This window comes from Cornus florida, unplaced genomic scaffold, assembly GCF_030987335.1.
Source record: "Cornus florida cultivar Cherokee Brave unplaced genomic scaffold, ASM3098733v1 CherokeeBrave_3.0.0_Hap2_Chr07, whole genome shotgun sequence".
NCBI classification, from domain to species: domain Eukaryota; kingdom Viridiplantae; phylum Streptophyta; class Magnoliopsida; order Cornales; family Cornaceae; genus Cornus; species Cornus florida.
In genome coordinates this window covers 6,729,162-6,745,350 of record NW_026775577.1, presented here as the reverse complement: position 1 = coordinate 6,745,350, position 16,189 = coordinate 6,729,162, and the positions used below count along the sequence as shown (strand labels likewise).

Here is a 16,189-nt window from a genome sequence, read left to right as displayed (position 1 = left end):
CAGATCAAATTTGATTAAACAAGTTGATCCAAAATTATGAATACGATATGATTAAATGGATTTAATCAGGCTGCCACAAAACGCCAATAAAATCAACTCAAACTTTGCCAATTTTGTGTTAGGTTTGAGTTGGGCCAACATATTGTGTCAACATTTGCCAACCATATGATTAAGTCTCCGATGGCTTCAATGATATAATTGATAAACCTCATTTCTAGTGCGATTCTACCTAACCAATATTAAAAACGATGAATAGAGAAAAGTGATGCAAGTCTAGGGTTGTATAATTTTAACATGCATGAGTCGTGAAAAGGATAAATAGTGATGCAGACAGAAATCTTTCAGAATGGAAAAGCCCATATTTATAATGTCTCCATCTCCATTTCCATTTCCATTTCCTAAGCATTTATCTCTATCAAGCAAAAACATTGAACATTTTGTTAGATTAATAACTCAACTATAACACCACACAACGATCAACAAGAATTAAACTGAGCCCACATGTCTATAAATGAAAATGACATAATTGACCTTCATAGATACTCAACTTACACCTTTCACTTTAGAAGGGATAATTTTGTCATTTTATTAATTTAAAATTCAACGCCAATACTACCATATCCCCAATGGCAATGTTCGTTGAGCAGTTACCAGTGACCTAGTGTGATACTATTATAAATAGGCTCTGGGTGCGCCCATGTTCGAATCCCTCTCCCCTAATTTGCCAGGATTCATAGCTAATTTTGGGCCTCTACAAGTTGCTTGAGAAAAGGACCCAACATCCATTGGATAACCTAGGATTAATAATTAGGAGGTCGAATTAGGCTCAGGCCTGAGGTACAACGAACAAGCCCAACTAGTATTGCGGGCCTTACGGTAGCCCGTACAAACTTGAGGTATGGCCCAACAATCTAAATCCGAGCCACCGACAAACCAACCCTAAATCACAGTTTGGGGCCACATTTGGAATGTTCTCAATGCTAACCAGAGCCCGTTTATACTAATACCCAATACCACACTATATATATATATATATTATCTAATTCAAAGAGGTTCAAATTCCAATACTAGAATTCATCTATTAGCGCACAAAATATCGTAAAAAAAAACAAAACCAATCAAACGCAGCCATAGGAAATAGATATACGTGTATGTGTATATATATATTAAGGACAGTAAAAAGCAATCAACCATTTGATTTCATTTAGCAGTACTTTTAACAATAAAAAGAAAATTTACATACCTGAACCTGCAACAGATTGTTAGAAAGATCCATGAAATAGGACAAGTTTATGTACTCTAAAAGGGCAAGAAACTGCAAAGGCCATGTAACAAATAAACCTCTTACAATAATAATCTTAGCAACTGAACAATCAAAGTATGCAGTAATACTTGATCATAATCATGCTATAGACAACAATTATATTCATAACAGTATCAAAATAAATATACAATTGATATTCACAAGCTCCACGTATCTTTGGAATTCACAGACTACCAAAAAAGAAATAAAAATAATTGTTACATGACTGAACTTCAATCCACCTCTAAAGTTGCAGACTTCCTATGCAGCTTTTTCACAAACCACAAAACTTCCAGGGTTGATGGTAATGCTCTTAGTGCAATTATCAGTTTTGTAAATTCCGACAAGCCGATCTGCCAACTCGAACATGTTGTTTCTAAGGCTGCAGGTTTCATGTAAAAAACATAAAGAACAGCTTGAGTAAAAGAAAAATAAATTCAGTGATGATCCAGAGGATTGTAATATATGTATCCAATCTACCTTATGATTATAAACTGTGCATCCTTTGTACGGTCTTTCACATAATGTCCCACAATTGAAACATTCTTGAAATCTGCCACATGAGTTATACAAGTGAAGGGTGGCAAAAGAAGGAATCATAAATTTAAAGAATAAAATTCAACAAGGAAAACAAAAAAGAGAACAAAAAAAATCCTAGGACCTATATCCTTAGAACATACCCAAAGCAGCATCAATCTCATCCATTACATAGAGTGGGGTAGGTTTGTAGTGGTGAAGCGCAAAAACAAGAGCTAAAGAGCTGAGAGTCTGAACCAATAAATAAATCAGCAACATTATGAAAAGCCAACAAAAAATTATATTATTCAGATTAATAGACAATGCTAAGTTTGAATTATAATATATATTTAGAGGCAAAATAAATTGGGTTTATTGACTCTTCTCCAATCATACCTTTTCACCACCTGATAAGTTTGCAATGTTCTTCCAGCTCTTCTTAGGCGGTCTGACACTGAAAACAACACCTTCAGAAAAAGGATCCAGAGAATCTACTAGCTCAAGTTCTGCATCACCTCCAAGTGTGATCATCTGTAGCAAGATTGAAAATAACTATGATCAATGATTAAAAAAGTAAAAAATAAAGGAAAAGTAAACAATTGACACAAATAGAATCTATTATGAGAAAGGTCAACGACAACTAGCATCAATTGCGAATGAACGCACTGATACATGGCTTCCTTACAAATGGCAACATCACTGAGGGAGGGAGGAATTGAAACATAGGAATTAAAAGGCAATAGCACCAAAGTAGTAACAGAACATTACTACCACCGGCCAAAATCTCAGCAACCTTGTAAGTTTAGATGAACAAACAAGTCATGCATCCAGCATGTTGGGCACACAAAATACACACACGCACATACACACACACCGAATCACATATTCTCGAAACCAAGAGCTGAGAAAGGGGAATTTAAATAAAATCAATTCACAAACCTGATACATTTCCTTCAACTTCAACGATATTGTGTTGAATCCTGCCATAAACTCGTCTAACCTGAAAATTACAACCAATTTGGTGTATAAGTAATAACTGTTCATTTACGCGAGAGAGACATTGTATATAAGAAATGAAACTATAATTACAAACAACAAAGGATAGACTTGCCTTTTCTTTCTCCACTCATCGTATTGCTTCTTTATATCATCACGCTGTTGGGTTACTGAGTTAAGATCCTCCACTCGTTCATTGTACAAGGACACTTTCTTCTGGTATCTATTATAATGGATACACTTAGTACAGAAAAATTGCAAAATATATTGAGCTTTTCCTACATAAATAAGCAAAGAACTGCATACTCTGAGATTGAATCAAGGTTCGGATTCATCTCTTTCAGTTGTGCTTCCAGCAGTGCCACCATTTCAAGGGCCCTTTTTAGGTCGCAAGCCCCAGTAAGAGTTTCATCTGCCAATGTTGCTTGAAGCTTTTCAGGGTCCACTAAGTCTTTTCGAATTCTGCAAGCAACCATACAAAAGAAGGGGCAAAAAAAAAAAAAAAAGAATAAAATTAGACATGCTTCAATGTTACATTTTTCCCTGACAATAAAATATTATGAGCAATGCATACTGTTCCATATGCTTTGAAAGAGCAACATGCATATCATCAAGTCTTTTCTTGTATCCTTTTCCCTTCATTTCTAGCTCCTTGCAGACCTTTTTCAGATCTTGTAACTTGTAGTCGGCATCAACCTATACCATCCCCAATAAATCACTGATATGGTATTACAAAATAGATTGAACAGAACAGGTGCAAAACAGAAAATACTTATTGGTATACCTCAGATGCCCTTAATGCATCCACAGTTTTCTTCAGCTCTTCATAGTCATTTTTTGCTTTATCCAGCACATCCTTGTGTTGATCGATTAGCTAGAGAAGAAAAAGAAGATGATGATGATGAAGAGAGCATCCACCAATTAAAAATGCAACTCCATTGACAAAATTCACCATATTGAGTTCCACAAATTAAAACAACTAAATATAATACCTCCTGTGTTTTTTTATAATTCTCTTGAACCGTAAAAGCCTTCTGTTCTATCTCTTTGAAGGTGGAAAGTAGCTTCTCCTTCTCAGCAATAACTCGATCTTTCTCCTTCTTCGAATCCTCAATCCCCTTTGTTAATTTCTTTATCGTTTTCTGACCTGTTTCTATTTGAACTTTGTGGCGGTTGATCTCTGTACTGCTTTGATCAATATCCTGAAAAGTGGGTAATATGAATTTGGTGGAAATATTCATTTATAGGATCTGCCATATGCTAGTCAAGCAAATACTTACAGACTGAATCTTGTTAACTTTCGACTTCTGTTTTTTCAATTTTTCACCACCTGCATTCTCTATTTTGCTCTGTAGTTCCAAAGCCTAAATATAAAAACATGGACACTATAAGCAATTTCTATCACAAACCATAGGAATGTGGCATTCCTACTTCATTTTTAAACTCTTGCATTCCACTTAATTTTCTTTAAAAAAAATGTCACAGTTACCCCTCTAAGGAGGGAGTGTGTGAGTACTTCTGAGATAATTGTGAAGTATGGACTTGTTTTTTAAGGACAATTATGTCATTTTTTTTTTAAGAAAAGCAAGTAAAGTATTGAGTATAAAAGTGGAGTGCAGATATCGTTCTCCCAAACTAAAAGGCATACCATTTTGCATAGAATACATTTGTTTAGTATATAATAACGCTCAAAAGAGTAACCAGCAAAATATTTAACATTAAACTACATGTCGATTGGATTTTTATTTTTATTTTTATTTTTTTTAAAAAAAAAAAAAAGAAGTCAAAAGATATCCCCTTACACACCTTCTCCTTCAGCTCTTTTGACCCTTGTGCAAGCCTCTCTATCTCTTTTTCTTCTGCACAAATAGTTTTTCTGAGTTCCTCCAGCCTACTAAGCTCATCCTTCCCCGGTTCAGATGCAGCCTTCAGGGCATCAAGTTGTTTTCCAAGATAAACATATTGTGAATTCAAACTGTCAATCTGTTGAGATACAAAATTTTTGACCCATAAAAATCACAATAAATATTATCAAACCGAAAAGGATGGAGGAGTTGTACTAGACTATCTACCTCTTTCTGGCTTTTGGCTAATTCCATCTCCAAATTTGATACTAGTTTTTCTGAGGCATGGTAATGCCTCACTGCATCAGCAATTCTTTGACGTATGCTACCTAATTTATCAACCATTGCAGAAAGCTCTTTCTCAGCAGTTGCAACAGCTTCTGCAGAAACACTTGTCACTCGGATTGATGATCCCATCTTGCCACCTCGTGGCTTATTTCCTCCACCACTCATAGTACCAGATTTTTCAAAAAGAGCACCATCAAGTGTTACTACGCGCCGAAAATCTCTGCTTCCACCATATGCAATACGTGTAGCCTAAAAATTCAAAAGAAACCTGTTAATCAATATTTGCCTTAGCATTCTATTGCCAATGTTTACCAAACCAAATATGCCCCTAATTTTCATTTTCTTTTCTTTCTTTTTTTCCTTTTTGGCCATTTTTGCTTCATGAAAGAATAAATCACATGAAACATATATCTGTTGTAATGTGAGAGTATGCCCTCACTGATACACTCGTACTCTATTGTTTTATCTATTGATTTAATCTCCCCATTTGGGGGGGGGGGGGGGGGGGGGGGGGTTGGGTGGATGGGTTGGGAAATCTACCTGATCAATATTTTCCGCTACAACTGTATTCCCCATTGCTGCAAAGAAAGCAAGTTTCATTCTCTCATCTTGAACTTTAATCAAATCAAATAGGCGTGGAACTCCCTCGGGAGTGCTTACTCTCTCCTTCAATCTAGGTAAATGGTCAACTTGCTTCTCCTGCAAGAGCAATTAGCAAAAAAGAAGTCACATACATTTGGAGTTGACATACAATCAATGATTCTACATAGTAAACAATCAGAATCATCAAATGAGAGAACCTGCCTTCACAGAGGAATTCAACTCATAAAAGTGAAAGATTGAATTCTTCTTATAAAATTCATAAAATTTCAACTATACCTAAATTTTATGAACCAATATAGGAACACTAGTACGAATTTTATTTTGGTTAGGTTAAGTCATAGTTGTTAAAGGCTCAAGGCGCACTAACGCGCCAAAGGTCTTACGGAGCCTAAGCGCAAGTCGCAACATAAGGCCCAAGCCTGATCAAAGTAAGGTGCGTGTGGGATCTATATAAAGAAAAATTAAACTACATCAAAATAAGGAATAATCTCAACATATCAATTCATAATACATAAGCTAAATTAACATCCATATATCTTTTCTTTTTGCATATGAATTCAATAAAACAAATGTACAATAAGAACAATTCAAAATATGCGACACAAATAATAAAAAAAAAATTCTTAAAAGAATGGGAAATTTGATATATCAACTAAGAGGATCAGGTAAATTATTGCTTATAAATCATTTCAAATACATGCATTAACCAAATAAAAAGTGATTTTAAATCTGAAACAAATAAAAGTATAATTATGCAAAACGTTAAACCTATAGTATCAGAAATATCCCTAATCAAGCACTAAATGCCATTAATGTAAGTAGTGAATCATAAACTTATGGATTCTGTCAAATATTTCATAACATTGAAAAATATGATCATGATATGATATATAACATCCTCATTTAGAAGTCATTTGATACAAACTAAATGATATGAATAAATCATTGAAAAATAAAAAGGCGTGCTTTTTTAAGCCTGGAACCTACTAAAAAGCGCAAGCCTGACTGAGGAACCTGGCCTGTACAAGGTTGAGGCGCTTTAGCTGAGCAGCCTCGACAAGCCTGGGACTTTTTTGGAGCCTAGGCGCGCTTTAACAACCATGGGCTAACAAAAATGAATAACAAACATAATGAACTCCCGCCACTCAGAATCAACAAATAGAAGAGGCTCTTTGCTGTTATACAGTTTTGTTGGCAAGTGCTGACAAATTTCTGTTAAATTTACCATTTACCAATCAAGTCATCCAGCTCATTCAGAGCATGGCATCAACTTAATTACTAGCACAATAAATCAACACTGAATAAAGAATAACCATGGAAAACCACTAAATTGAATATAAGATTTCTACCAAAATCATAAACGTTGCAACACCAAGTTTTTTGTTACGAAGTAACTCCACACATGCTTGTGCTGCACCAGTTGTTTCCACCACAATATAATCAAGACCAGGACATGCTGTTGATATGGCAACGTCATATTTTGCTGCACAGAAAAATCCAGTCAAACCAAAAGGTAAAGATGAATGGTAAAGCTAAAAGAACTATTTATTGAAAAATAATTATCATGTGATCCAATGATTAAAAAAAATCAGAATATATTTAGCAAATGAATATACTTTGAGCAAAGATAGAGAATAACTAGCAGTCCAATAACAAATGCCAGAAACAGATAAATAGTTACAATGCTTTTGTTTCTAATTCAAATGCATTTGAGGGCCTAAATGAGTAAAAATTAAGAAGAAAAAATATTGAACAAACAGCACATATAAGTTATTTTCAATACTATAATCACATCAATCGTTTCCTTTGACAGATACGGACAACTAAAAGGGAGTACATTATAGTAACAGGAAAGACTAATGAACCATTTGGTTCCCAGAACAGGAAAAAGAAAATGAAGAAAATGGTATTAAAACTTCTTTCTCCTAGAGCAATTTACAAATTCACTTCTCTTCACTTAATTTCAGACTTTCATGATGTATACGGTCCAAAACATCAATAGCAGCTACAGTACAGAAAAGTCTCACCATCAATAGCACCCAGATCGCCCATTCGACCATAAATTCCCTGTATGTGGTTTGAGTCTTTAGCTTGTAATATCGCTTTCAAGACGGATCCCTGGCTCTTCTCAGAATCCATAACAGACAAAAGCTCTGTGACCTTTTGTCTTGCAGTTTGTTCAACAGGAATCAAAGCTTCTTGTTCTTTAAGGCATTCCTGCAAAGAATTCAAACAATCTCACCATATCAAAAAATGGAAACGAAAAAGGGACAAAGAGATTATTAATATCAAACAACATACTTGTTCAGTTCTACGAGCCTCCAATGCTTCACGCTTGTTTTTCTCTAGATTACTCTGAATATTTGTGATACCTGCAGTCTTTGTTTTAATCTTTTCTTGTATGTCATTCATCTGCTTTTGAGCATCCTCATAAGCAGCACACCCAGCTTCATGCTGCACAGCCAACATCAAATCAGACAACTTTTAAACATCCTTCTCTACCAAAATATCTGACAAAGAAGCAGTTCCCACCAAATTGAAAGACTAGACTCAAGGAACCTTGGGGTTGGTCGACTAGGAATAGTCCTAGAAAATCACATCAGTCAAGTAGAGCAATATTTTAGTGTGTTGATCAAGATTGACGAGCAATGAAGCTCAAGAGGTGTTAAACTAGTCAATATAGGTAAGAGTTGAACTTGAGAAATTGCTTATACAAACTTATTACAATCAAGTTCTGAAACTCATACAATAAGACATGCAGCTTCTGCAGAAGACCAGGATTAGCAAATACAGTGACGAACTTGGACAAAATTAAGGCACAAACCAGTAGTTCTTGTGAAATAGGCCAGTTTCTATTAAATTATAATAAAATTCATTGAACATTTCAATCCGAACATTCAATTTCTTAATTGGTAATGAAAGTAACATGAGATTATATACGTGGAGAAACACATATGCTAGTGGCGAAACCATTCTGGAGTCGGATTCCATGCAATAATATATATATATATTAAGGTCTGCTTCTTGCCATGGAAATTGTTTGAAGTCTGGAAAATTGCTTGATATACTTCCAACTTGAAAGTTGCTCCATATTAGCTATTTTGCTTTTGTGTTGTTCACAGTATTCCATCATTCAGTGGGAAATTTTCTCATTATATATTGGATAGAAGTTGTTTCCAACTACTTTATTTTGAAATCAAAAGAAGCATGTTGGTCGTGTTCACTAATCTTATTACTATCAGTCTATCATACAATACGGTGACATTTCATAGTATTATCCTGTGGGACAAATGAGGCCATGGTAAGGGGAGCAAACTCCAACATGTACAAGTGAAGATCAATTTTATGATTTACTACTAAAGTTTTAATTATAGACTTATAGTAGAGTTGAGCAGATTTTCCTTTTTCTAGGTACTACAGTAGAGCAAATTGAGTCCTTTGAAATGAACATAAAATGTGGCCCTAAAACTACATAATTTATTTGTTTTTCTTGCTATTGCGCAAAAATGTAATTACTTATAAGAAAGTGGGATCTCATCTCCTATTGTAAAATTTAATGACATGAATGAAAATCTTGAAGATCTGCATTTGGACAATAATTTTGAATTGCTTCCTCTAATCTGATCATGACCCTGAAGGAACCAATCACTTGTTGACTTTGTTAGGGACCAGATTATGGCCAAAGGTGGCAGATGAACCGTAGTCAATATGGGCTATTAACATCTAGCTGCTTAAGTCATTTGTGCCATTTTTATATCTCAAGAACTTTGCGGTTACAGAAATCCATCAAGACGTCAACTATAACTATTTTGATTTCTCTGAAAATGGGAAATCAGATACATATAAATGTCATCTACATGCATCTTATTTTGCTTAAATATCTTTTTTGTTGACGTCTTGATGGATTTCTGTAACCTCAAAGTTCTTGAGATATAAAAATGGCACAAATGACTTAAGCAGCTAGATGTTAATAGCCCATATTGACTACGGTTCATCTGCCACCTTTGGCCATAATCTGGTCCCTAACAATCCCTAACAAAGTCAACAAGTGATTGGTTCCTTCAGGGTCATGATCAGATTAGAGGAAGCAATTCAAAATTATTGTCCAAATGCAGATCTTCAAGATTTTCATTCATGTCATTAAATTTTACAATAGGAGATGAGATCCCACTTTCTTATAAGTAATTACATTTTTGCGCAATAGCAAGAAAAACAAATAAATTATGTAGTTTTAGGGCCACATTTTATGTTCATTTCAAAGGACTCAATTTGCTCTACTGTAGTACCTAGAAAAAGGAAAATCTGCTCAACTCTACTATAAGTCTATAATTAAAACTTTAGTAGTAAATCATAAAATTGATCTTCACTTGTACATGTTGGAGTTTGCTCCCCTTACCATGGCCTCATTTGTCCCACGGGATAATACTATGAAATGTCACCGTATTGTATGATAGACTGATAGTAATAAGATTAGTGAACACGACCAACATGCTTCTTTTCATTTCAAAATAAAGTAGTTGGAAACAACTTCTATCCAATATATAATGAGAAAAGTTCCCACTGAATGATGGAAAACTGTGAACAACACAAAAGCAAAATAGCTAATATGGAGCAACTTTCAAGTTAGAAATATATCAAGCAATTTTCCAGACTTCAAACAATTTCCATGGCAAGAAGCAGACCTTAATGCAATTGTTTCCATTCAGTAGGAAAAGATAGAAACATAGACCACCTAAATCTACAGGATCCTGAAAACAAAAGTTGTAGTAATAAACAATAACCAAAGAGCATGTTCCAATTGAAATGTCATCCTCACCTTCTCATTCAAAAGTTTGCTTTCAGTACAAGCAACTTCAAGTTTTCCCTTGTGCTCTATCAATTGCTTTTCCCAAGGTTCTAATTCAGTACGAACTTTTGTAAGCTTAGCCCGGAATGTCTCGGTTTCAACTGTTTGTCAACCAATTGGAAAGTGAGTAACACCAAAAAATTAAGTTGCCACGGCCAAGCTTAAAAAGGCATATTCATACAACTCAGAAGACATGATATCAAGGTGCAAAAGAAATAATAGTGGCTACCCTAATCCACCACCACGCTACAAGAGGCATAATGTTGAACTGTCAATTGCCAAAGCAAAGACACCTAATAAAAATTATGAAAAGTCTTAAAAAACCAAGTATTTACAAAATTACATGGAAGATATATAAACACTGGAACCCTTTCCCACTTCACTGCAGTTATAACAACAATATTTGTAGCCACTGGGAAACTTCTGTTTACCAATAGTCTCTCACATATACAATCGATTAAAAGGCATTAGGCATCTATGCTTCACAAAACTATAAATAATAAATGGAAGCAGCATATTTAACTGAGAGACTATGAGCATGGAAAGGCAGTACAATGTAGACAAATTATATGTTTACCATCTCTCCTCCACCTATCAAAGCTGCCCACAGCCCCTAAATTAATAAAACTCAACATGATCATAAATCTGTGTTAGTTCCACACTTCAACTAATCAGCATGTCTCCTAAACAGGTAAGTAGATCCCGTAGAGATTATATAGTCATGGCAAGCAAAATATTTGAACTGCCTGTATTTCGGTGTTCAATGAGAAAGTAATATAGAATGTAGACCCAAGCACAAGATCGACAATTGAGAACAATTAACCTAAGAGCCCTATAGCCTAGATAAAGTACATCACATATAAGCCCCTCCAATTTCTGGAAAGTTATATTATAAATTAGAAATATAATAAAATTAAACAAATAAAATAAAATAAAATAAAACCTAACCAGAAAAAAAGTATAAAACTAACAAGAAAACAAAACACAATAATCTTAATATTTGTGTATGTTTTCGTCAAAAGAGAAGAGCTCACCTTTAGAGTTCTCCTTAATTTCTTCCAAGACTTTCTCCTCATCTAACAAAAGTTTTTGCAATTTAGGAATCTTTTCCTCCAGCTGTGGAATCAAATTAGTTGACTTTTCACACTCTTTTGTGATATCATTTATCTTCGACGAATCCTAAAAAGAATCCAGATGTAAGACACGAACGCATGTATTGAATTCAGGTGAAGATCATCTGGACCCTGTACCTTTTCAAGTTTCTCCTCGAGTTTCTTAATCTTCTGTTTCATGTGCTTTGAATCTTCCCGGTGTTTAACATCCTGCCTTTCAAACTCTTTGAACTCATCCTTACAACGTCTGAGACCACTTTCGAGATCCTATATATTCCAAACAAAATATATGTCCACATCATCATTGAGCTAATTTCAAGGCAATAGCAATATCATATGTATGACAAGGATGTCAAGGAATTGGTATGGCATGCCAGTAGAGTTTTAACCAATAGAAACTTTCCCGACTAGATAATCCGACATTAGAAAGCATGAATCGCTACAAACACTTGAATGAAAAAACATTAGACAGATGTACACACACCTCTTGTTTCCTCATATACTTCATATGCAAAGCCTCAAGTTCCTTCAATGTTTTGTTATTTTCTCGAATCTTCTCCCTGACATGTTACGCCAAAATTTTCATTATAAAACTTCTACATACTTGTACAACCATTGTTGTGACTAAAACTACCTTTCACTTTTTAGATTTTCTTCCAAGCTGGACACATTTGCCTGTGTTTCCAACATTCGGGAACTAGTATCTTCAGAAGCCAGTTCTGTGGCTTTTTCTTGCCATTTCAGCAATGACAACTCCTTCAGCATGTAGGCTTCTGCTTCATTCTTCACACCCTGATAAAATGATATATATTGATTAATTGATTGAAGAAAAAGTTGAAGGAAAATTTACCACTGTTTAGCAAATTCAACTTGCCTCCAAGCTCTCTCTTTCTTTCTCTGCTAGCTTAACCATCTGCACCACCCCAGACCTTCTCTCATTAAGGGCTTCTAGCCTATTAGCAACAAAATTTAACATTTGTGAGTGTCAAAAGGATGGCATGCATCTTATTGGGTTAGAACTGTTAATATATATACACAAACTAGCAGCACATTGCTGCCACTAACCAGACTGCTGCCTGAGATTTTCCATATGCGCTACGCACTTGCATCCTAATCTGACATTTTCTTAACTAGACAACAAGAATTATGTTTGCACTGTGCATTCAACCAAAAGAATACAGGTGATGCGAGATTGGGCGGGAAATGTGCATCCACGAACACTCAAAAAATACAGGTAATGCATATTTGGACGGGAAATGCTAGTACAGAAACTAAGACATGCAACACTGAAAATGAGACATTAAACTCACTCTTTATGGGATTCGTCAATCTTTTCAACATATTTAATAGTTCCAATTATATCCTCAAGATATTCAAGGAAACCTTCATCGTGGGGTCCTTGAGCCTTTGGCTTCATCAGTGATATCTGCTCAACCTCACCCTGATAACAACAACCAACAAGTACATCTCAAAAGCATTAATGGCAGAATTTTTACACAATTAGTCAAGTTACAATCAATTAGCATAGAATGTAGAACCTGAAGAATCAAAAAACGGTTATTGTCCAAGTCCACTCCTTTTCCCTTCAATTTCTTGGTAACCTCAGTAAAATTACTCGCACGGTCGTTTATGTAGTACTTGGAGGAATTATCTCTAAATGCAACACGGGTTATAACAAAATCACTTCCCGGAACGGCTTCATACATCCCATCATCCTACAATGAATTGAAGAATTAACATCTAGAAATCCACAAAGATTAAAATTCTTAAATTCCAAACAAACACTAAAAAAGAGAAATTGTAACAATTACCGTATCAACTATCTCCTGAAAGTGAACAGAGACACCAGCAGTGTCCAGATTCTGGTGATTGGTGGAATTATGGATAAGCTCCGAAACTTTATTAAGACGCATCTGCACATAATATAAAATGTTGTTCCAACTTAGACTGTGGGTTAACCATATAGGAAAAATTGATCTCATCTTGTCCAATTTGTAAACAATAATTTTAGTCTTTGTGTTACTGAAAATTGAACAAGTAATTCAGCTAAGCCCTATGGTCACAGCTGCTTTTTTTTTTTTTTCTCACCCTTTTTTCTTGAGACGAAGTTTAATATAGAAAGGAGAAAAGAAAGAGAGAACTCAAAAAATTCTTCTTTTCATTCCAACCCTACATATTTTCCGAGTAACCAACCAATCAGTGTCATGAAAGATGATATTTTGGGGAAAATTAGTGAAGCGAAATACCTGTTTGGCTCTCTTTCCAAATACAAATAGCATAGCATCAATCACATTGCTCTTCCCACTTCCGTTGGGACCAACCACAGCCGAAAAGCTCTGTCACCAACATTATACCAAAACACCTAATTGAATTTTAAATTTTGAATATAGAACTGAATTTAAGTGTGTGTGTAGAGAGAGAGAAGGAGAGATGGTTGGAAAGAAGGCTAGGGTTTAATTTGAAGAGAAACCCTAACCTTGTGGAAAGGGCCAACGCGCTGTTCACCGGCGTATGATTTGAAGTTCCTCATGACCATTTCTTTGATGAATAACCTCGGAGTTGTGGATCTCGAGGGAGTTGACTCGGAATCGGTGGTCATGAACTCGTCAGTCGTCGATTCCATCTGAATCCCCATTTCTGGTTCAATACACAACTGATGAAACTCCTTTGAACTTGTTTGGAATTTACTTCTATAATGATTATATATATATAATGTGTGTGTTTGTGTGTGTGTATATATATATATGTAGAGAGAGAGAGAGAGAGAGAGAGAGAGAGAATAATTTGTGTGTGTTTTTTCAAGTAAAATCGATTGAAAAACAGGGAAAATAGTGGGCGGGAAACGAAAAAATGTGGCATGATGTTTTGAAACACATTGGATTAGAGATAAGGATTTTCTATAGGCCTAGTTTGAGACTATTAAATGGGCCAATGTGGCCCGGTAAAAGGCGCTATTAGGCCCATCTAAGTTAGGGTCGGGCGACGAATCTGCCCCAATCGGAATGCCTTCGGGCTCCTAAGAATAATATATAATGATATTTTCTGTTTTTGAGATTTAATAGATTTAAATTTTAAATTTGTCACTTGTAAAACTTAACAATACTTACTTAAAGCTTAATACAATATTTTTGTAGTTTAAAAGTGATTTATACTTATTTTGTAAGTTAAAATTATTACTTATAGAAGCAAACAAAGAAAAATACACATTGTATTGTATAATGTACACATGTTCACTAATGGGCTAATGGCCCAACATTACTGGACCCCTATTTTTAAAGAAAAGTTAGGAGTTCAAGCCTCAGTAAAAGTATGGGTTTATGAGTATATATAGCACGGATATGTATTTGTCAATGTTATTTATATGAAAAATGATTTAGCAATTCACTGCAAGTATTCGATGTAAGTATCAATACTCTATTTATATTACTTCTATATTATTCATCTCATAAACATTGCGTCAGTACATTATACATATATTTTGTTTAAATTACAATTTTTGTACTCAAACCATGTTTTATATTCAATAATATGAGGTATGTATTAAACAAATCACAGTTTATTCTATTTCAATCATTTTTTTTTTTTTCTTTTCTTATTCTTATTTAAGAACTTCTATGTATTATTTTGATGTTCATAATATTAAGTTTAAACTTCTAATTGAGAAGTTGAATCTTGTGTTTTATCCGCATAAAAGAAAAAGAATAATTATCATAGTTGAAAATTAATTTCATTATTTACTTTCGTTACATTTGTAATATAATTGCAAAAGTACTTTATAAAACCCATAATCGCCCCACCTCACCCCGCCCCATTTAATAAATGGTTTTGGGACGAGAATGGGGATAGTTATGCTAAATGGGAACGGAAATGGGGATGACATTCCATGCTTCAAACTATCCCACTGTCATCCTCAAGTAGAGGCTCTTCTCTCAATTCTCATAAACAAGTTATGGTGATTTAAAGCCGTTGTAAGGCCCCTAACCCACCATGACAATAAATACACACACACACACACATTATTTTGTCTTAAATTTCAGACATTTGTTGGGTGGATATCAACTCGTTACAAAATTTTGCAAATTGTTAATTTCTATTTTGTCGTCATTTTTGTCGGGATTGAAATAATATAAACAAAATTTGAGACAAATAAAAGAAAATATTAATGTAATTGTCAATCTATTTTTTTTTCGAAGTAGGTTGAGTTACTTTAGAGGAAATAACACGTTTAGGGTCAACAATTTGTCGCTTTCATATGACATATTATGATAACGGTTTTTAACGTACAAATTTGCCAAGCTGTTATTGTGTACGAACAACTTTGTCGGAATTAGATTGTTTAATTTATGATAAATCACATGTAAGACAAATAATAATAATAATGATAATAATAATAATAAATCACAGACAACGAGAAGTTATTACGTTAACCTTAAATTTTGAAGCCCAATTTATATAATTCATTTACTTCCATTTAAAGATAAAATTGGCGCAATAACATTCATAAATTCATCACCATCAGCCTTGCATTTATCCCGTATAAACGGGTGAGTCAAATGAAAAAAATTTCAACTCTTTTCTATCATAAGCTACATCTACAACTAAATTTAATTTTTTAAAATTACTTTTTATCACTTCATTCTATGTTATTTTAGGTTCTTTATCTTCACATGAGTGCAACTAT

The 16,189-nt window shown here is 34.4% G+C and overlaps 1 protein-coding gene across 1 annotated transcript; it reads right to left on the bottom strand.

The window, feature by feature from the left end:
* Positions 1–1,329: 1,329 nt before the first annotated feature.
* On the bottom strand, positions 1,330–14,350 carry LOC132315910 (structural maintenance of chromosomes protein 4-like). The gene is made up of 28 exons (XM_059814355.1): positions 13,985–14,350; positions 13,755–13,844; positions 13,320–13,421; positions 13,047–13,223; positions 12,819–12,949; positions 12,383–12,461; positions 12,143–12,300; positions 11,993–12,068; positions 11,647–11,775; positions 11,431–11,575; positions 10,367–10,497; positions 7,852–8,004; positions 7,578–7,767; positions 6,900–7,033; positions 5,488–5,646; positions 4,888–5,196; positions 4,622–4,798; positions 4,096–4,179; positions 3,808–4,017; positions 3,600–3,689; positions 3,390–3,511; positions 3,122–3,277; positions 2,931–3,038; positions 2,759–2,819; positions 2,216–2,350; positions 1,984–2,071; positions 1,784–1,856; positions 1,330–1,685 (listed from the first exon to the last, which is right to left on the bottom strand). The coding sequence occupies exons 1-28, from the start codon at positions 14,141–14,143 to the stop codon at positions 1,565–1,567; spliced, it is 3,747 nt and encodes a 1,248-aa protein (XP_059670338.1). The 5' UTR covers positions 14,144–14,350; the 3' UTR covers positions 1,330–1,564.
* Positions 14,351–16,189: the final 1,839 nt, after the last annotated feature.

What these genes read in the sequence shown, in the direction of transcription:
- LOC132315910 (XM_059814355.1), bottom strand. Translation starts at nt 14,143, where the DNA reads ATGGGGATTCAGATGGAATCGACGACTGACGAGTTCATGACCACCGAT. An exon ending in CGATCTGGGTGCTATTGATG is followed by an intron (nt 7,034 to 7,577) that starts GTGAGACTTTTC and finishes TTTTCTGTGCAG; the next exon opens with CAAAATATGACGTTGCCATA. An exon ending in ATTATAAAAAAACACAGGAG is followed by an intron (nt 3,690 to 3,807) that starts GTATTATATTTA and finishes TTTCTTCTCTAG; the next exon opens with CTAATCGATCAACACAAGGA.